The sequence below is a fragment of the Oncorhynchus tshawytscha genome, linkage group LG03, assembly GCF_018296145.1.
Source record: "Oncorhynchus tshawytscha isolate Ot180627B linkage group LG03, Otsh_v2.0, whole genome shotgun sequence".
NCBI lineage: Eukaryota > Metazoa > Chordata > Actinopteri > Salmoniformes > Salmonidae > Oncorhynchus > Oncorhynchus tshawytscha.
Genome location: NC_056431.1, coordinates 18,477,408 through 18,500,563, shown reverse-complemented (window position 1 = coordinate 18,500,563; position 23,156 = coordinate 18,477,408). Strand labels below are relative to the sequence as shown.

Below are 23,156 nucleotides of genomic sequence, written 5' to 3'. Positions count from 1 at the left end.
AGCCTGTCTCCTCCCCTTCATCTTTAGCCTGTCTCCTCCCCTTCATCTTTAGCCTGTCTCCTCCCCTTCATCTTTAGCCTGTCTCCTCCCCTTCATCTTTAGCCTGTCTCCTCCCCTTCATCTTTAGCCTGTCTCCTCCCCTTCATCTTTAGCCTGTCTCCTCCCCTTCATCTTTAGCCTGTCTCCTCCCCTTCATCTTTAGCCTGTCTCCTCCCCTTCATCTTTAGCCTGTCTCCTCCCCTTCATCTTTAGCCTGTCTCCTCCCCTTCATCTTTAACCTGTCTCCTCCCCTTCATCTTTAACCTGTCTTCTCCCCTTCATCTTTAGCCTGTCTCCTCCCCTTCATCTTTAGCCTGTCTCCTCCCCTTCATCTTTAGCCTGTCTCCTCCCCTTCATCTTTAGCCTGTCTCCTCCCCTTCATCTTTAGCTTGTCTCCTCCCCTTCATCTTTAGCCTGTCTCCTCCCCTTCATCTTTAGCCTGTCACCTCCCCTTCATCTTTAGCCTGTCTCCTCCCCTTCATCTTTAGCCTGTCTCCTCCCCTTCATCTTTAGCCTGTCTCCTCCCCTTCATCTTTAGCCTGTCTCCTCCCCTTCATCTTTAGCCTGTCTCCTCCCCTTCATCTTTAGCCTGTCTCCTCCCCTTCATCTTTAGCCTGTCTCCTCCCCTTCATCTTTAGCCTGTCTCCTCCCCTTCATCTTTAACCTGTCTCCTCCCCTTCATCTTTAACCTGTCTCCTCCCCTTCATCTACACTGATTTTGAATTGGATTTAACAAATGACATCAATAAGGGATCATAGCTTTCACCTGGTCAGTCTGTCATGGAAAGAGCAGGTGTTCTTGTATACTCATTGTATGTACACACCTACAGAGCATTTCACCATGACACACAGAAGGAGATTATTATCAAACTCTTTTACACACCCTCACAGTTGTACATTGCCACACACGTGAAACACACATTCCCTTCGTACTCACGTACACAACAAAACACAATCACTAGATACAGACACACACTCAGCGCGGAGTCACCGCAGCCACAAGACTAATAGCCTCCGGTTCCCTACTGCACACAGAGAATCTCAAATACGACAAGCAGAGTGCATTTATCACGTACTCACACGTAATGACACCATCGCCCAGGCGTAACAGCACCCATACACCACTATCTAGCCTGTTATAGATGGGCCTGTTGGTCTCTTATCTTTTCCATTACGGCTGCCTGCTCATACCTTCCCAGCAGTGGAGGCTGCTGAGGGGAGGACGGCTCATAATAATGGTTTGATGGAGCAAATGGAATGGCATCAAACACATGGAATCCATGTGTTTGTATTTGATACCATTCCACTAATTCCACTCCAGCCATTACCACAAGCCTGTCCTCCCCAATTAAGGTGCCACCAACTTCCTGTGCTTCCCAGGGCTGCTGAGGGAGAGGAGGAAGAGAAGTGAGTAGTGGGTGGTGGTAAGTCTGGGGGATGCTGGAAGCAACAGACAGCTTTTGTTTTTATCCCCCTCTCTCGCTCTCTTTTTCTGTCCATCTTTCATTCTCGCCCTGTGGATTTGTCTGGTCTGTCTTTGTGACTGCCACGTTTCGCTTTTTGACTTCAGGACAACAAATGCAGATCAGTGTTTGTGCCTGGACAGAGGAGCAGTGGGAGACTCGACAGATGTAGTATTCATCTGGCGCTTTGATCCACACTGACTGTTGTGGGCAGCGCTCTTTGCAACGGTTTTCACCTCATCTCGACTCTAACGAAATATCTGTCAAGAATGACCAGGCTGGTTTGTTTTCTATACATTTGAATCAAGGGTTGCTGCAGTGTACAGTATTTTTGCTAACTCTATAACTCATTGATCGTGCTTTGTGAACTAAAGTCAGTGTCTCAACAGAATGGTAGAATGGCTGGATACACTAGCTGTATTATATTGTATGTCCATCATAAAGATCTATCTAGAAGGAGAACATTTGTTAACACTTGACAGCAGCGTCATGGCATGGTCATAACTGTCATATGTCATAACAGCTGACATAACTTGTTATGCTCACCTGTCATATGGGCATAACACTCATGACCCATAAATTTACACCTGTTGTGACATATTGCACTATTTTATGGCTGGTCATAACTATGTCATAACAGCTGACATAACTTGTCATAACCTGTCATATGTGCATAACACAGTCATGACCCATACATTTACACCTGTTGTGACATATTGCGCTATTTTATGGCTGGTTATGAAACCCACTTTTATCCAATAGTTTGTTTCCCTGCCAAGAAGTGTCCTTTTGTTTGAAAGTTTGTTTCTTTAAGTCCTTTGTTGTTGTAATGAATTCTTTAGTCATTTTTTTCCCACATCATATTTTAAATAACTAGAAAATGCACTTTATGACACTGTCAAGAAGCATTACGACCATCATAATCATATGAGCCAGATAGACCTATCACGTACATGCCCTTACATCAGTCATCAGTCACAAAGAGGGTGTCTGGCCCTCCTGAAATCTTCTCCTGCATTCATCCCAGTCATCAGCAACAGAGCATTGGGGTAGGTGCATGTCTGATTTGTGCGCAATTACAATGATAATTTAATATGATCAATTTCTAAAAATTGTATGTAACATAAACATACTGTTGACAAGTAGGCTATGGTGTAATGGAATGTTTTGCCTTGTTATGTATGTGTCATAACCAGCCATAAAATAATGCAATATAGGCCTCCCGGATGGCGCAGTGTTTAAGGGCGCTGTACTGCAGCACCAGCTGTGCCACCAGAGACTCTGGGTGTTTCCTCCGACACATTGGTGCGGCTGGCTTCCGGGTTGGATGCGCGCTGTGTTAAGAAGCAGTGCAGCTTGGTTGGGTTGTGTATCGGAGGACGCGTGACTTTCAACCTTCGTCTCTCCCGAGCCCGTACGGGATTTGCAGCGATGAGACAAGATAGTAGCTACTAAACAATTGGATACCACGAAATACCACGACTTCTAAGCAGCTCCGGCGCCCCTTAACGACTTTTGGGATTTAGCCGAAAGATAAGAGCTTATCCTCCCTAACGGCTGCAGGATCTACAATATCTGCACTGTGATCAGAGATTCACTTTAACAGCTCAGACACACACACACAGACTACCAACTAGTAGGGCCGGGACGATACCAGTATCGTCATATTTTTTTCCATGGCAAAAATGAAAACACCAAGCAGACCCAACTCTTTGTAAAATGTTGTGTGCTGTAGCTTGGAAAATAAATGAATGTGACTGGATGACAGCATAATGATGTTTGTTTTCAACATTAGGGTTGTTTTCCTAAAGAAGTTAAATTCTCTTCATGTTTTGTTTCCTTGATACTAACGAGTATCACAATACTGGTATGGAAGTCCTGCTCCTCAATGACTCCTTCCCCTTCCAGTGCACCCCTAGCTTTGGTCTGGTGCAATTTTAGCTCTGGTCTGGGCTAGAGTCATGAGATCCATTGTTTACTGTAATACACCATCCAGAAATTAAATAAAATATGTCCTAAAATAAATATTATAGGTAGTGTTATTCTAGTGTGCCTGTTTTGTTAGCTGCTGTTGTTTTGGCACCTTAACCTCTCAATGTTGTGTGTAGCTGTCAGTACATCTGCTGAACTGAGATTGAGTAGGAGGATTCATTGCCTGGCTGATTCCAGATCAGTGCACTGCGAGGTCACAGACATCATCCTCATTTACAGCGACTGGTTCTTTCTCAGCACAACAGGGCTAGACTACATGTCTCCAGGACATAGTCTAGTCAGACAGGCCTGCGCTACCAACCCAAGCATTTTGATACTACTTCAGACTGACACAATATAGCCTTCAGCACACTGAGAAGAGCCTCACTTCACATTCTGTGTATGAGTAGCCAATGGTCATGGACTTTCTTGAGCTGAGAAAGAAGTGCCACAGCAATAACATGAGATAAATGGAGCAAAAAGTCCCCGGGGCCTCAGAGATGCCTCTCGATGATGTCATCAGTTGTGAGAAGGCGTTAATGATGTCAGGTTCATCCACTAGGCCATAACCCCGAACGTAGGGATGCCCTGAAACCCCATGCTCTCGCTCGCTCCTTCTCTTTCTCGCTCAGGCGGTGTGTGATGGTGCTGTTAAGAGAGACAGCCTGGTGGGTCTGAATGGGAAGGTGTTTGATTATGGGATGTATGTTGGGAATGGGGACTGTTTGTAGCCAAGACAATGATAAAGTGTTTAATCTCCACAGGAACAGTGAAGCACGCAGGCATGATAATACCATTACAGCGAGGAGCATTCTCCCGAACCCCTCCGCCGCTCCTCATCTGATTTATATGTCCCTTCATCAGCATCGACTTCTCAGATTGGAAAATCTTTCATTTATTAAAGAGCTCGGCCATTTTGTGCACCGGCTGCTAAAGATGCTCAGAACATACTGCTGTCACCAACCTGTCTTGCGTGTGCCCACTTCCTTTTTTTAAATGATATTTTCGGGTAATGTGATAAGGATGGATCTGGTGGGTGATGGCAGCGTGATTGCAGACAGTATTTATCTTCCTTTCACAACTACTCTGTCTCTGTTACGCCTGAGTCCTTGACTAGGTGCTTCCTACATGTTTTCACACGTATCATTGTGTGCTTGTCCTGCGTTATAAGTGCGCTATCTATGGTTCTGACGAACATGGTGCAGGTCCTTCAAACAGAATAAAAGAAAGATATTCAATTGGCACGATGCGGCTGAGATGAGTAAATTGAGGGGTTTGACTTATCTTCCTTCACTACCTCTAAAGTTCACTCGCAAATTAAACCTAACACCGTGACACTCAAAATGTACTTTTTTATCAGGGGGGGGGATCAAAAGTTCTGCAACATTGATAATTCATGTGTCTTCCAACTTTCAGAATTGGAACGCAGAGATTGAAGTGCAAACAGTGCACCCATCTAATTGGTGCCTGGGGGGTTCCATTTGCTGGAGAGCATAGAGAAAGATGGAGATCGAAGAGCTTTCTGTTAATAGAGATGTCGAACTCTCTCATTGTTCCCCACCTTAAATACAAAGACGGATACAAAGGCGTCATGAGAGCATCATCACAGCAGTCCTCAGCTCAAGCACCATTAAGGACTGTAAAGAAAAGTTGCTCTCCACATGTTTTAAAACATTTTATTCACTTAATTAACCCCATTTATATGGGGCTCAGTCTCAATACCTCTCCTTGTAAGGTCATGGTAGAGAAAAGTAGAAGAAAAAAGCATCTTCACTCATGCTGCCAAACATACCCTTGTAAAACTGACCATCCTACCAATCCTCGACTTTGGCGATGTCATTTACAAAATAGCCTCCAATACCCTACTCAACAAATTGGATGCAGTCTATCACAGTGCAATCCGTTTTGTCACCAAAGACCCATATACTACCCACCATTGCGACCTGTACGCTCTCGTTGGCTGGCCCTCGCTTCATACACGTCGCCAAACCCACTGGCTCCATGTCATCTACAAGACCCTGCTAGGTAAAGTCCCCCCTTATCTCAGCTCGCTGGTCACCATAGCATCTCCCACCTGTAGCACACGCTCCAGCAGGTATATCTCCCTGGTCACCCCCAAAACAAATTCTTTCTTTGGCCGCCTCTCCTTCCAGTTCTCTGCTGCCAATGACTGGAACGAACTACAAAAATCTCTGAAACTGGAAACACTTATCTCCCTCACTAGCTTTAAGCACCAACTGTCAGAGCAGCTCACAGATTACTGCACCTGTACATAGCCCATCTATAATTTAGCCCAAACAACTACCTCTTTCCCAACTGTATTTAATTTATTTATTTATTTTGCTCCTTTGCACCCCATTATTTTTATTTCTACTTTGCACATTCTTCCATTGCAAAATTACCATTCCAGTGTTTTACTTGCTATATTGTATTTACTTTGCCACTATGGCCTTTTTTGCCTTTACCTCCCTTATCTCACCTCATTTGCTCACATTGTATATAGACTTGTTTATACTGTATTATTGACTGTATGTTTGTTTTACTCCATGTGTAACTCTGTGTCGTTGTATCTGTCGAACTGCTTTGCTTTCTTGGCCAGGTCGCAATTGTAAATGAGAACTTGGTCTCAACTTGCCTACCTGGTTAAATAAAGGTAAAATAAATAAATAAATAAAAATGTTAGAACATTTAGTTTTTAAACCTACTGTACAGGTTGGCCATAACAGTAAACTTTGTTTTTTCTGTTTTTCATCGCTCTGCAGTGAGCATAATTACTGTTGTCCTTCAGAATCAGCCTGGCTCTGATGCGCTGATAGACAGGCTTTATGTTGGGTGCTCGCTTTCTGCATTGGCAGCAGAACGACGGCTTGCCAAGCCAGAGAACCACCGCAGTGCCTAATCAGAGCCGTGTGATGAGGGGGATCAGCACCACACACACACCCTTGCTCGCTCTCACTCTCTCTCTCTCTCTCAACGAGCCCAAATCTAATCACAAGGAGCCAGACCGAGCTTAGCTCGGTCCCCCCGCCCATTAGCTGGCACCGCCACCCAAGGGGCCCTGGCACCAGCAGGAAGACACATCTCCACCCCGTTGCTGCTCTGTACTGTACCACCAAGGCTGAACTCAGGGGTCCTAAGTGATAGGAGGGTCCAGGGCTAGCCTCCCCTTGGTGGTAATAAAGAACCACTGGAGAACACTGAGCGATCAGCAACCTGATGAGCACTGACAGCGCTGCTTATTCACCTCATCCTCTCCTCCTGTTCTACTCTCCCTCGCTTATATCGGTGTGGCGCGTTTCATCTTTCCCAGCAGGAGTGTGGTGAATAGCATCATCATCTGGCTGCTCTCTCCTTACCTCTACCCGCCTCCCCTCCCCTCCGGTCGGTCGGCAGTTCTGGTGAAATAATGATAGGCTCTGCTGGTACTATAGTCTACAAACCGTAGTGGGAGGGAGCACTATCTCTGTTCCTATTATTGAGCTGTCAGAGGAGTGGACACTGCACGACAGCAACATTGAGTTTGCCATATTTGTATGTTGTGCATAAAAGCAAAGCTTTGAATACTACTGACGTTGGCGTTGAAGATGTTTAGCGTGAATACTGTAGTTCTGTTTTTGACAGTTTCGCTATTGTTTAAACTTTAATCTAGCTCTATGAATGCTGTATCTTTTTTTGTTCTACCACCCGCATCAACACTGAAATATTAAAGCTGTTGACATACTGCATGTTATGATATAATTGTATGTCATACTGGTGAGCCTGTTATATTTAAGCATGTACTGTGGGAGTTGCTTTGTGAAATCAAACTCTCAGAATTGTAAGCTTCTCAAAAGCTGTCACTCCTGTTTGCAATACACCTCTCTTCACCTTTTGACTTGTGCCAAACAACTGCCCTCTCCAGGTTTGAGAAAGTGCACTACTGCAATTGATAAAGAGCTTCACTGTCCTTCCCAATATGACTCATCCGCAATCCCTCCACAATCCTTTCTCCACGGTGCTAGATAACCAAACACTTTCCCGCCCACCTTTTACAACACCCCTGAGGGGAATGGTCCTAAGACCGGCCCGAGTCACTCTATGCATGGGATGGCTCCTGCTGTGTGCTGTTGGGTCTGGAGGCAGCCGGTTTGGAGAACTGAAATACATATGTAATAATAAACACACACACACACAATGACACCTCAACAAAAAACATAAACACAGACTCCTGTTCCCCCGCCTGGGTCTGCTGCAGCAGACTTTGAGGATCCAATTATGATGCCCTTGAGGGAATGACAGTGCTTGAGTTTCTGTCAATAGAGGTTCAGGTAGTGTTTCTCAATAACACTTTGAATTATTGATGATGGGGAGATTGAGAGGAGGAGGTAGATAACATTCCATTTTAGTTATGAGGTGAAGACGACGGGAGGAGGGTCGAGGAGGGAGCTTGAACGTCATCTGCATATTCCCGCCAGTATGTTTGATGAGGTGACCTGGGGTTGCACTCCTCTGAAGATGTTGCACTAGAAACAGTAGAAGAACATTGAGATGGATGGATACTGTGGATGGATGGATGGATACTGTGGGTGGATGGATGGATGGATACTGTGGATGGATGGATACTGTGGGTGGATGGATGGATACTGTGGGTGGGTGGGTGGATACTGTAGCTGGATGGATGGATGGATACTGTGGATGGATGGATACTGTGGATGGATGGATAATGTAGATGGATGGATACTGTGGATTGATAGTTGGATGGATAGCGTGGATGGATGGATGGAGACTGTGGATGGATGGATGGATGCTATAGATGGATGGATACTGTGGATGGATGGATACTGTGGATGGATGGATACTGTGGATGGATGGATGGATGGATACTGTGGATGGATGGATACTGTGGGTGGATGGATGGATACTGTGGGTGGGTGGGTGGGTGGATGGATGGATGGATACTGTAGCTGGATGGATGGATGGATACTGTGGATGGATGGATAATGTAGATGGATGGATAATGTAGATGGATGGATACTGTGGATTGATAGTTGGATGGATAGCGTGGATGGATGGATACTGTGGATGGATGGATGGATGCTATAGATGGATAGATACTGTGGATGGATGGATACTGTGGATGGATGGATACTGTGGATGGATGGATACTGTGGATGGATGGATGGATACTGTGGATGGATGGATGGATACTGTAGCTGGATGGATGGATATTGTGGATGGATGATACTGTAGCTGGATGGATGGATACTGTGGATGGGTGGATGGATACTGTGGATGGGTGGATACTGTGGATGAATACTGTAGATGGATGGATACTGTAGATGGATGGATACTGTGGATGGATGGATGGATGGATGGATGGATACTGTAGTTGGGTGGATGGATACTGGATGGATGGATGGATGGATACTGTGGATGGGTGGATGGATACTGTGGATGGGTGGATGGATACTGTGGATGAATACTGTAGATGGATGATACTGTGGATGGATGGATACTGTACTTGGGTGGATGGATACTGGATGGATGGATGGATACTGTGGATGGGTGGATGGATACTGTGGATGGGTGGATGGATACTGTGGATGAATACTGTAGATGGATGGATACTGTAGATGGATGGATGGATGGATACTGTAGATGGATGGATGGATACTGTAGTTGGGTGGATGGATACTGGATGGATGGATGGATACTGTGGATGGATGGATGGATACTGTAGCTGGATGGATGAATGGTTACTGTGGATGGATGGATACTGTAGATGGATGGATACTGGAGCTGGATGGATGGATACTGGAGCTGGGTGGATGGATGGATACTGTGGATGGATGGATACTGTGGATGGATGGATACTGTAGATGGATGGATACTGTAGATGGATGGATACTGTAGATGGATGGATGGATACTGTAGATGGATGGATGGATACTGTAGATGGATGGATGGATACTATGGATGGATGGATACTGTAGCTGGATGGATGGATGGTTACTGTGGATGGATGGATACTGTGGATGGATACTGTAGATGGATGGATACTAGATGGATACTGTAGCTGGATGGATGGATACTGTGGACTACAACTACAAATACCTAGGTGTCTGGTTAGACTGTAAACTCCCCTTCAGGCTCACATTAAACATCTCCAATCCAAAATTAAATCTAGAATCGGCATCCTATTTCGCAACAAAGCATCCTTCACTCATGCTGCCAAACATATCCTCGTAAAACTGACCATCCTACCGATCCCACTGGCTCCAGGTCATCTACAAGTCTCTGCTAGGTAAAGCCCCGCCTTATCTCAGCTCACTGGTCACCATAGCAGCACCCACCCGTAGCATGCGCTCCAGCAGGTATATCTCACTGGTCACCCCCAAAGCCAATTCTTCCTTTGCCCGCCTCTCCTTCCAGTTCTCTGCTGCCAATGACTGGAACGAACTGCAAAAATCTCTGAAGCTGGAGACTCTTACCTCCCTCACTAGCTTTAAGCACCAGCTGTCAGAGCAGCTCACAGATCACTGCACCTGTACATAGTTCATCTGTAAATAGCCCATCCAATCTACCTCATCCCCATACTGTATTTATTTATATATTTATCTTGCTCCTTTGCACCCCAGTATCTCAACTTGCACATTCATCTTCTGCACATCCTACCATTCCAGTGTTTAATTGCTATATTGTAATTACTTTGCCACCATGGCCTATTTATTGCCTTACATCTCTTATCCTACCTCATTTGCACATGCTGTATATAGATTTTTCCACTGTATTATTGATTGTATGTTTGCTTATTCCATGTGTAACTCTGTATGTGTCGAACTGCTTTGCTTTATCTTGGCCAGGTAGCAGTTGCAAATGAGAACTTGTTCTCAGCTAGCCTACCTGATTAAATAAAAGTATTTAAAAAAATAGATACAGTTGAAGTCTGAAGTTTACATACACCTTAGCCAAATATATTTAAACTCAGTTTTTCACAATTCCTGACATTTAATCCTCGTAAAAATTCCCTGTCTTAGGTCAGTTAGGGTCACCACTTTATTTTAAGAATGTGAAATGTCAGAATGATAGTAGAGTGATTTATTTCAGCTTTTATTTATTTCATCACATTTCCAGTGGCTCAGAAGTTTACATACACTCAATTAGTATTTGGTAATTGTCAAACGTTTCGGGTAGCCTTCCACAAGCTTCCCACAATAAGTTGGGTGAATTTTGGCCCATTCCTCCTGACAGAGCTGGTGTAACTGAGTCAGGTTTGTAGGCCTCCTTGCTCGCACATGCTTTTTCAGTTCTGCCCACAAATTTTCTATAGGATTGAGGTCAGGGCTTTGTGATGGCCACTCCAATACCTTGACTTTGTTGTCCTTAAGCCATTTTGCCACAACTTTGGAAGTATGCTTGGGGTCAATGTCCATTTGGAAGACCCATTTGCGACCAAGCTTTAACTTCCTGACCGATGTTTTGAGATGTTGCTTCAATATATCCACATCATTTTCCTACCTCATTATGCCATCTATTTTCTGAAGTTCACACCCACAACATAATGCTGCCACCCCCGTGCTTCACGGTTGGGATGGTGTTCTTCGGCTTGCATGCATCCCCTTTTTTTCCAACCATAATGATGGTCATTATGGCCAAACAGTTCTATTTCTGTTTCATCAGACCAGAGGACATTTCTCCAAAAAGTATGATCTTTGTCCTCATGTGCAATTGCAAACTGTAGTCTGGCTTTTTTTATGGCAGTTTTGGAGCAGTGGCTTCTTGTAACGGCGTTCGTCTGTTGAAGGAGAGTCAGACCAAAATGCAGCGTGGTGGTTACTCATGTTCTTTAATGAAAAAATAGCGATACATGAAAATAACTAAATAAATACAAAAAACAACAAACGAAACGTGAAAACCTAATTACAGCCTATCTGGTGAACACTACACAGAGACCGGCACAATCACCCACAAAATACACAGTAAAACCCAGGCTACCTAAATATGGTTCCCAATCAGAGACAACGAGAATCACCTGACTCTGATTGAGAACCGCCTCAGGCAGCCAAGCCTATGCTAGACCCACCCCTAATCAGCCACAATCCCAATGCCTACAAAAACCCCAATACGACAACACAATAAACCCATGTCACACCCTGGCCTGAACAAATAATTAAAGAAAACACAAAAATACTAAGACCAAGGCGTGACACTTCTTCCTTGCTGAGCACTTTTCGCACCAAAGTACCTTCATCTCTAGGAGACAGAATGCCTGTCCTTCTGGAGCGGTATGACGGCTGCGTGGTCCCATGGTGTTTATACTTGCGTACTATTATTTGTACAGATGAACGTGGTACCTTCAGGCGTTGGAAATTGCTCCCAAGGATGAAACAGACTTGTGGAGGTCTACAATTATTTTTCTGTGGTCTTGGCTGATTTTCCCATTCTTTTAATTTTCCCATGCAAAGAGGCACTGAGTTTGAAGGTAGGCCTTTAAATACATTCACAGGTTCACCTCCAATTGACTCAAATGATGTCATTTAGCCTGTCAGAAGCTTCTAAAGCCATGACATAATTTTCTGGAATTTTCCAAGCTGTTTACTTGACGCTACCCATCCCTTAAGCGGGATAATTGTCATCAGCAACCGCTGAATAGCATAGTGCCCCAGTCAAATAATATTACTAAAAATATTAATATTCATGAAATCACAAGTGCAATATTGCAAAACACAGCTTAGCCTTATGTTAATACACCTGTCATCTCAGATTTTGAAATTATGCTTTACAGCGAAAGCAATCCAAGCGTTTGTGTAAGTTTATCGATCGCATGACAAAACATTAAGTACACTTAGCATCAGGTAGCTTGGTCACGAAAATCAGAAAAGCAATCAAATTAATCGTTTACCTTTGATGATCTTTGGATGTTTTCACTCACGAGACTCCCAGTTACACAACAAATGTTCCTTTTGTTCCATAAAGATTATTTTTATATCCAAAATACCTCAGTTTGTTTGTCGCGTTATGTTCAGAAATCCACAGGAAAGCGCGGTCACGACAACCCAGACAAATTCCAAATAATATCCGTAATGTCCATAGAAACATGTCAAACGTTTTTTATAATCAATCCTCGGGTTGTTTTTAAAATATATAATCGATAATATATCAACCGGCAACTGTCTTGTTCAGTAGGAGAGGGAAAGGAAATGGCTGTCCGAACTCTGTTGCGCGAGCAAAACTCATGTGACCACCTGACGCGATGTTATCTTTCTGGCTCATGTTTCAAAATAAAAGCCTGAAACTATGTCTGAAGACTGTTGACACCTTGAGGAAGCGATAGGAAAAGGAATCTGGTTGATATCCCTTTAAATGGAGCAATGGGAGAATATGGAACATGGAGTTTTCAAAATAGAAACCACTTCCTGGTTTGATTTTTCTCAGGGTTTCGCCTGCAATATCAGTTCTGTTATACTCACAGACAATATTTTGACAGTTTTGGAAACTTTAGAGCTTTTTCTATCCTAATCTGTCAATTATATGCATATTCTAGCATCTGGTCTTGAGAAATAGGCCGTTTACTTGGGGAACGTTATTTTTCCAAACATAAAAATAGTGCCCCCTAGCTTCAAGAGGTTTTAAAGGCACTGTCAACTTAGTGTATATAAACTTCTGACCAACTGGAATTGTGATACAGTGAATTATAAGTGAAATAATCTGTCTGTAAACAATTGTTGGAAAAATGACTTGTCATGCACAAAGTAGATTTCCTAACTGACTTGCCAAAACTATAGTTTGTTAACAAAACATATGTGGAATGGTTGAAAAACTATTTTTAATGACTCCAACCTAAGTTTTTGTAAACTTCCGACTTCAACTGCAGATGGATAGATACTGTAGATGGATGGATAGAGAGAGAGGGATTTTCCTGTGAATTACAGGGCTTGTCTGAAGATAAAAATAAATAATGAAGACGAGGCAGACAAATGTAGAGGATAACATTAATGTGCGTCTGATCTCTCTCTCGCTGATAGCCTTTGGGGCTTTTTTCATCTCAAGTAGACACAAAGACGATGGATGACACTCTCAGCGGTTCTCCCGATCGATCAGACGACCGTCTCAGTGTCTGTGTCTCGCATAGATCCCTTTCTGAAGTCTGGCCAGCTCGCCCACTGTGGCGGGATGCCTTACAGTTTTAGGCCCAGACTGGTGGCAGAGGCACTTTTCTCAGAGATTGATACAAGTAAACAGAAAGTAATGGGTGCCAGTTATTTTTCTATGCATCACTGCTGTTGTGTGTTTTGGTTGTCAACATCTCTCGGTCCTTGAACATTGATGCGATATTTCAACCTAATGTTTAGGGACTCCCTTTGTCCCATTTTTAGAGGGCCTTCAGCTCAGGGTTACTGAACATGTTTTCGCACTGACTTTGTACAGTACAACTTTAGTTGATTCTCACTGTCAACTTGATTCAGCCCAACATCATTACTAGAGAGAGGAGCTGGTGGGGATGAGTTGGAGGCTTGATGTGCTGCCTGTGGCTAACAAACAGGCTTTAATCTGTGGGGACCCTTCCATGTGGATGGCGTAGAGCACTCCTACGTAGGGTGACAATAGATGGCCCATCTCACAGGACGACCCGTCACTTTGTCTGAACCCTATGGGTGAGGAGGGCATCACAGCATGCCTTTGAGGCAAGTTGAGTGGCAGTGATGGCAGGGAGGGTCCTGACCTCCACTGACAGACACATCTCAACCTGGATGCCATGGTGCCCCACATCTTCGCTCCCCTCCCCTAACCTCTTTCCTGCCCATGCAACTGTTCAGATAAAGACTATAAGGAGAGATTCCACGACACTGCCCCCATCAGTTTGAAATGCAAATTCCAGAACTAAGGGACTATGGGGGCCAAAAGGAAAGCAGCCAGCCGTCACTCCCTCTTGACCCGGCATGCTAATAGAGCTTTCTAAGACCCCCCTTGAGCCGCTCTCATGTTGCTACTACAGGGCCTCTGAAATTCCCCATCAACTTCAACTGACATGTTGTTATTCAACAGCAAGTTTAAGTTTCTGTCCCTCATCTACTTGACTTTATTCACAGAACTTGGTCTGTCAAACCCTGCCAATATTGCAACTCTGACCCTGACATCCAAAATTGTTGCACTCCTGCCCCAACTGAAAGTAGAATTCAGAAGTAACTGATAAAAAATGTTTAAAACTACTGTGAAAGTAGTTACACCAGCAGAGGCTATAAACGGCCTGAAGCCTGCTGGCCTTGCTAGATGTGGTTGAACTCGTAGAGGTGCTTTCAAAGTCTCCAGGCTTAAACTAAGTTAATTTACGAGCAACAGTAGGATGAACTCCTAGCACCACCAATAGTAGTCGTCTGAAAGTCACCCATAGAAATCTCCTCCGTATCCTGCGGGGTCTGTTCCCCAATTATTGCCCAATGCTCCTTGATCCCAATTTCAATTTGCCTCATCGGCGTCTGTGTGGTTAGCCATTGGAAATCTAATTAGCGAAGTTCCTCTGTCTGAGGGGGTCATGTAGATAGTTGAAAGGGCCCCGGGAAGTTGAGGGTCTTGTTGAGAAGTAGCATGTAACACAAAATCTACCGAAGGCGGAGAGTTGAGAATTCAGCGTGATAAGAGGAGCATCATACTTCCTGAAAACCATATGTGACTCATCAGCTGCATACAATGCTGCCACACTGTGAGTACTCTGTAGGAGAGTGGATGTCTCGGGGTAAGAGGAGAGTTGTGTGTGAGACTAGAAAATGGTCTCTGTGCAGCAGCTAATTGTCAGCCTTGTGATGGTGCATCATGGGACAGTGTTCAGATATCGACAGTCAGATGAACTCTCTGAGAGTAGGGTAAGGACAATGTTGCCCATTCTTAACAACGGGATCTTTTGTAGCGCAATGTCACTCACAAGATGCATGTCTTGGATGAGTTTTCTTCCAATGAAGTTGTTTTTGCACAGCAGAAAATGTATAAGGTGTTGGTCAAACTTGTTTGTCGGAATGAAAAGAAAACTGAGTGCCAATTCCTGAGGTAACCTCAGTCTTGAATAAACAATATACTTCCTCAGCTATGAGTTGTGAAGATCATTGGATCACTGAAAGTAAACAGACCAGAGAAAAGTCACGACAGTCAGGGGATACATGGTCAGAGAGCTTAACAGGCATTGCAGCGTTCCCTTTCCCAAATGAGGTAGACACACATCCACAAAGGGCTACACACTCCGACCACACACACATTCTGCGGCAGATCATCTGGCCCCCTGTCCCTGCTCATCGCCATGGTGATGTGAGAGTCCCCAGCAGAGCCCCGGGTGGGTAATGGTCCATGGCCAGAGACATGCACCTCATTATGTAGGCCTATGTATACTGGGGGTGGACTCATTCAATTCCTACTTCTCTGGGGCCCTGTGGCATCCCAAGGCACAGAGGCGGGAGGTGAGAGGTGTTGGTTAGCTATTGCCCTGTTATCCAAAACAATGAAGGGAATAGCCTCCCCCCAGTGAAATGTCTGCGGTGTTCAGTTTGTGAGGTCACAGCATATCAGAGGGGGTGGGTCTCCATTGGGATAATGCGCCTCGATTTAGTTTGAATGACAGGTGTTGGCAGAAAATAAACGTCCCTGGAGCAGACAGGTGCATAAAGCAGTTGATTTGAGGATTCAATTTACATTTAATATCTAATTGCATATTTTTATGGAACAGTGGTCCCTGGCCAAACTGAAGCTGGGTCATAAAGATTGACTTGTTTATGTATGAATTAAAATGGATCCTTTTTAAAGATGACACCGTGGCCTCATCCACCACTCATAAAGGCTCCCATTTTCTCATCATGAAGTTTCCTTTTCGCACAGTGCTGTGAAAAACCCTCAAACCACCAGACTGAAGACATCTCATCAAACCACAGAACCAGCACTGGTCTAATCCAAATGAATGTCAGATAATCAATGTGCGGCCCTCAATTCCTTGCCCTACAAAGAGGCCCAACTGCCAGTATCTCCCAGATGGCTTGACAAGTCCAGTTCATTAAAAACAAAACGATCCCACACCTACCATCCAAAACAGAACACAGAGAGAGTGTGGGTCGCAGTCGCTTATTTCCCATCGACAGCTGTCAGCTCATCAGCCTGCCTCCCCATTCACTCTGTAAAAGGCAATTGATTAGAGAAAGAAAAAGGAGAGCAACACATTCCTGAAGGGTGCTCCATGGTTTACATGTTTATGGGGAGGGTGCGGTGGGTTTGTGAACTGGCATGTTTTGGCGGGCGGCATTCGGTGTGGCGGTAGCAGCTGGATCCTGGTTTTAGATCAAGAAATATCCCAGTGAGAAGAAGCTGAAGAATTTACGGGTTGAGGCGATAAACCACATGAACACATTAGATGCTCCACATGCAGGGCAATTTGAAGGCAGTCCCCAAATATATTTGTAAAACCACATCTTAAAACACTGTTAAATGAAGCCATTGGCTTTATGGGGATTGAGCATAGTGAGCCTCTGAGACTCTGTCCCTTTTGCAACTTCCAAAGATGTTGACTTTGTCACTGTCGACTGTCTATGCATGTCTTATAAAGAGGTGGAAGTCGGCCCCTGCTCTCGCAGTGATGCTTAGCATCACATCTGTCACTCACTCAGAATGAAAGACTGGACGTGCCTCACATACAGTACGTTGCAAGTCTACATGATAGGGTTCTTTCTACCATGTCACTGTCATCAAGCCCTAGATAAAGGCTCCTTGCCAAATCCCCACCACCAGCACCCGTCTGGAAGTGAACCCCAGGACAACAGTGTATGCAGCAGATCAAAGGGACTTATGCTGGTTTATATTACATTACTGTAGCTAGGACTGAATTGGATTACGTTGGGCATTTCGTAATAGCATTTTCCACTTCCACAAGCTCCACATCCATCCCCAGCTGTGAGGCTCGACAACATGTGGAGAACTTCACAAACAGAAAACGGCAACTCTTCAGGGTGCTGCTGATAAACACGCCAAGAAGCTCATCCACTCAGTGCCTTTGTGTAGAAGTCTGTGGAAGGTCCAGAAGCCTCAGAGGGTCTGTAGGGTCAGATCATTTGTTGGACTGTCTTGCCTAAGCTCCTGCAGGCACTGTGCTTGTCTTGTTGTGAGTCATATTCGTATTTTCCTGGCTTTATAGCCATTGGATAAATGTCGATTTGTCGATATTTGATCTCTGCCCAGTCTCCATAACCTTTGATTTTCGCACTCTACATGTTTATGGTCGTCGGTCTAGTCTATGCATATTCATGAGAGCAGAGAGACAGTTGTGCAAATAATTTCATAGTTTTATGGAGTTTATTTAGCATGGTTTTTAGCTGCAACTTTACCAAGTGTTTTTTTAATATTTCAAGATCCCTCAAGCATTTGCATAAGCAGTATAAATGTGAGCCTACTCTTTAACTTGAGGGCATTGCTCAACCATCAGAGCATGTACTAAGATCTTAGATCTTCAATGATAGTTTCAGGTTAGATGGGGTGACAGTGGTGTTAGGGGGACATGCTGTTTGGCCTGCTCAGACAGGAAGCCACAGCATCATATCCTGTTTGCTCAAGCTGTCTGCCTCCTCTGAAAAGCCTAAAAGCCTGTGAGTTAATCCATTGGGAGTAATGTCCTCATATATCGCCCAGGCAGGACAGGCAAGAGGCGGTAATTCATGAAGTAAACAGGAGCAGACACCACCTCCCCTCAATTTATGACACTGTGATCATCGCTTGACCTCATCGCTAAATGCAACCGTCTCCTCTGAATCAGAATGAGGCAGCCCGTTATCAATATTGATGGGGATCATATCTCTGTTGACTTTGTTTTCGGCTCCCCATTTAAAAGCTGTGTGGCAGGATCTCATTGGTGCAGTACATCAATCTGGGCTGTGCTGAATTGAAACCCTTAGAGGACACGCTGCCCTTATTAAGTTGGTGCCAAAACACAGGTCACAGCATTCTGGAGATTTAGTTTAACAAATCCCTGCGCAATCCGCATCCATCTGTCCCGGTCTCATCTCAGAAATCAAGCAGATGTAGAAATTAGCATTTCAGGACAATCCAGGTCTGACGCATAGCTTACCTGAGTGATTAATAATGCAGAGAGCAAACTTTGCTCAAACTTGAATCTTCTGACCTTCTTACAGGAGCTGCTCGTTTTTCCCATCTAGTCAAACAATTTATAGTTTGTTTTGTATATTAGGTGAAAGTGGGTACCTGTCGCCTCCCCTTGGGCCTGGTGTCTTGGTGCAGACAGAGGGAGTCGCGTTCCCCTGTGGGGGCGGTGGTTAATTGTGTGAAGTCACCTGTGAAAGACTGAAGGCTGGGAGTAAATGAGCCAGGTGTCCCAGTCAGGGGCCCTTGTGGCCTCACCTCTCTCTCCGTTCCTGTCACTCTCTCTCTCTCTCTCTCTCTCTCTCTCTCTCTCTCTGTGTGTTCACACTGCCATCACAGTTCAGCTAACACTCAATCACAATGCCGCACTGGCAATGAGCATCGCATGCTAATGAGAGCTTAGCATCCAAACTCAGAAAGTTCCAACAGCTACTGTAGAACTTGATGGCAGAATTATAGTGATCATTATGAAGCCGATGCTGCTGTTGTAGTCATTCACATTAGCCTGTGACCGTTTTAACAGATATGGGTACAGCTAACTTTGGTTGTAGCTAGGTTAACCTGTTCTCACTCTCTCTCCTCTTCTAGGTGGTGGTGTGCCCACTGTTGGCCATGCTGTTCTGGTGAGGTGTGGTGAACCCCTGCCAAAATGAGGCTGGTGCCCGGATCGCCTCGGCCCCTCCCCCTTCTGGTGGTGGGCCTGGCTCTAGCCCTCACAGCCCTCTTACCTCACCTGGCCATGGGAGTCACACCCTTCCCCCAGGACCTGGAGCCAATCAGCATTGTGGGGAGAGAACGTGAGTGCTAGCCCATCATGATGCAATGTTGCTCCTTAGTTCAGGGGGGCATGAAGTTCTGATGTACCGTTAAAGGACAGCATCTTGTCAGTTGTATGTACACATATTTTGTCAGTCGTCTTACAGATCTACGTCAGTACAGGGCTGCCCAACCCTCTTCCTGGAGATCTACCGTCCTGTGGGTTTTCAAGCCAACCCTAATTTAACACACCTGATTCTACGAATTAGCTGCTCAACAAGATCTTAACTAGCTGAATCAGATATGCTAAATTAGGGTTGGACTGAAAACTTACAGGACAGTAGATCTCCAGGAAGAGGGTTGGGCAGCCCTGTTCAAATACATAATTACGACTATCGAAATAAAATAGCTAAACATTTTAGCTATATGACATAATACAAAATCTGATTGGACCACACGTACAGCCCATCAGTGGCACCTAATCAGTAGGAGGTGTGGTAAGGAGGTCCTGGCGTTTGCAGTCGCCAGCCTCATCCTTTATTTAAGAGTTGACAGAGACTAAGGCCTGGCGCTTTAATTGATCTATCAGGAGGAGTGGAACATTAGCATAAATAGCCACACTAATAGATCTATATGTGGAGCCCATCTCAGGTGTAATGAGGGCCATTTGTCAGCAGGTCTGAAGGTGTCTGGGCGTCAGAACCCCTCACAACTCCCCAGGATGTCCATTATGTACGGTAATACATCCAGCGCCCAGCTCCACCGCCGAAATCATCTCCCTCGCAGAGACTAATTGGAGGAACTGGGTTAGAGGTTTCCATGGCGAAGTGGCGCCCAAAACTTTAAAGGAAGTGAAAGTGCTGAGGAGTAATTAAAGGGACGAGAGGTCGCCGAGGTGGAGTTATCCCTCTCCCTTTCTGCCCCACAGCGAATCACTGCTCTGCTTGACCCAATCACCCCCGAGTTGAAATCTTTAAACAGTCGAGTCGGACATGCTTGGTTGGGGGAAAGATGCTTCCCCCGAGGAGATTGTAATTTCAGATAGTGTCCCATTTTAGAGGTCTGCTAATTCAGCTACAAAAGCCAAGTTGGACAGGAAGGCCTAAGCCAGGGTTGTCAAACTCATTTTTCCCAGGGGTCGTACCCCCTCCGACCCATGGGCCATATGTTTGATACCCCTGGCCTGAACAGTTAATGCAGCACTGTGGGAGAGAAGATGGTCACAGGCCAGCCTCAACGGATTGATTTTGATTTAACTAGGCAACTCCGTTAAGAAAAATGTCTGATTTGCAATGACGGCCTACCAAAAGGCATTAGGCCTCCAGCGGGGACGGGGATTAAAAAAATAATAATAAATATATGACCAAACACACATCACAACAAGAGAGACAACACTACATAGAGAGAGACAACACTACATAGAGACAACACTACATAAAGAGAGACCTAAGACAACATAGCATGGCAGCAACACATGACAACACAGCATGGTAGCAACACAACATGGTAGCAGCACAAAACATGGTACAAACATTATTGGGCATAGACAACAGCGCAAAGGGCAAGAAGGTAGAGACAACAATACATCACACAAAGCAGCCACAACTGTCAGTAAGAGTGTCCATGATTGAGTCTTTGAATGAAGAGATTGAGATTAAACTGGCCAGTTTGAGTCTTTTTTTGCAGCTCGTTCCGAACTGAAAAGATGCGACACAGGGATGTGTGTGCTTTGGGGACCTTTAACAGAATGTGACTGGCAGAACGGGTGTTGTATGTGGAGGATGAGGGCTGCGGTAGATATCTCAGATAGGGGGGAGTGAGGCCTAAAAGGGTTTTATAAATAAGCATCAACCAGTGGGTCTTGGACGGGTAATACAGAGATGACCAGTTTATAGAGGAGTATAGAGTGCAGCGATGTGTCCTATAAGGAGCATTGGTGGCAAATCTGATGGCCGAATGGTAAAGGATATCTAGCCACTCGAGAGCACCCTTACCTGGCGATCTATAAATTACGTCTCTGTAATTTAGAATGGTAGGATGGTCATCTGAATCAGTTAGTTTGGCAGCTGGGGTGAGAGAGGAGCAATTACGATAGAGGAAACCAAGTCTAGATTTAACTTTAGCCTGTAGCTTTGATATGTGCTGAAAGGACAGTGTACCGTCTAGCCATACTCCCAAGTACTTGTATGAGGTGACTACCTCAAGCTCTAAACCCCCAGAGGTAGTAATCACACTTGTGGGGAGAGGAACATTCTTCTTCCAAACCACATGACCTTTGTTTTGGTGGTGTTCAGAACAAGGTTACGGCAGAGAAATCTTGTTGAACACCAAGAAAACTTTGTTGTAGAGCATTTAACACAACATCCGGGGAGGGGCCAGCTGAGTATAAAACTGTATCATCTGCATATAAGTATATTCCTACTGTCTGAGCTATCTTGTTGATGTAAATTGAGAAGAGCGTGGGGCCTAGGATCGAGCCTTGGGGTACTCCCTTGGTGACAGGCAGTGGCTGAGACAGCAGATGTCCTGACTTCATACACCGCACTCTTCGAGAGAGGTAGTTAGCAAACCAGGCCAAAGACCCCTCAGAGACACCAGATCTCCTTAGCCGACAGGAATGGAATGGTCTACCGTATCAAAAGCTTCAGCCAAGTCAATAAAAATAGCAGCACAACATCACTTAAAATCAAGGGCAATGGTGACATCATTGACAGCCTTTAAGGTCGCAGTGACACTTCCATAACCTGAGTGGAAACCAGATTGCATACCAGAGAGAATACTATAGACATCAAGAAAGCCAGTTGATTATTAAACATTTTTCCCAACACTTTTCATAAACAAGGAAAAATAGAAAGAGGCCTACAACAGTTAGGATCAGCTTTATCTCCCCCTTTAAATATAGGACAAACTGTGGCTGCCTTCCAAGCAATGGGAACCTCCCCAGTGAGGAGAGACAGGTTAAAAAGGTCAGAGATGGGCTTGGCGATGATAGGGGCAGCAATCTTAAAGAAGAAAGGGTCTAAACCATGTTTTTTTTAGATGAAGTTTAAGGAGCTCCTTTAGCACCTTTAGCACCTAGTGACCACCTGCAGGGAGAAACTTTGTAGCGGGGCAAGGTGAAAAGAGGGAGGAGCATCGGGGCTAGTCGCATTAGAAGGGAGATGAGGAAATTTTGGATGGGCAAGGAGGCATGGCTGAGTCATAGGAAACCTGACTTAATGAAGTGGTGATTAAAGAACTCAGCCATGTGCTTCTTGTTAGTAACAACCACATCAACATTAAGGGACATGGGCAGCTGTGAGGAGTGGTGTTAATTCTCCACGTCTTTAACCGTTTTCCTGAACTTCTTGGGGTTAGACCCACAGAGAGAGAACTGCTCCTTAAAGTAACTAACTTTGGACTTCCAGATAGCCTGGGTGTATTTATTTCTCATTTGCCTGAACGGGAGCCAGTCAGCGTAAGTATGTATGTGCCGAGCCTTTCGCCAAATGCAATTCTTGAGGTGGAGTAATTCTGCAAGATGACGGTCGAACCAGGGGCTGAACCTGTTTTTAATTTTAATTTTCTTTATGGGGGCGTGTTTGTTGAACCCCTCTCCAACAGCCAATGAAATTGCAGGGCGACAAATACGAAACATCAATCTCATATCAAATTTCTCAAACATACAAGTATTAGGCAACATTTTAAAGATAAAATTCCTGTTAATCCAGCCACTGTGTCTGATTTAAAAAATGCTTTACAGCGAAAGCTCCACAAACGACTATGTTAGATCACCACCAAGCCACAGAATAAACACAGCCATTTTTCCAGCCAAAGAGCGTCACA

At 44.7% G+C, this 23,156-nt stretch overlaps 1 protein-coding gene across 4 annotated transcripts in view; it reads left to right on the top strand.

The window, feature by feature from the left end:
• LOC112229145 (semaphorin-6D) overlaps positions 1–23,156 on the top strand; it is a 156,787-nt gene that overhangs the window by 93,524 nt on the left and 40,107 nt on the right. For all 4 annotated transcript variants that reach the window (XM_024395036.2, XM_024395028.2, XM_024395022.2 and 1 more), the window contains one exon: positions 19,164–19,372. In XM_024395036.2, the coding sequence (XP_024250804.1) occupies positions 19,225–19,372 (148 nt within the window). In that variant the 5' untranslated portion in view covers positions 19,164–19,224. The remainder of the gene's footprint in view (positions 1–19,163; positions 19,373–23,156) is intronic.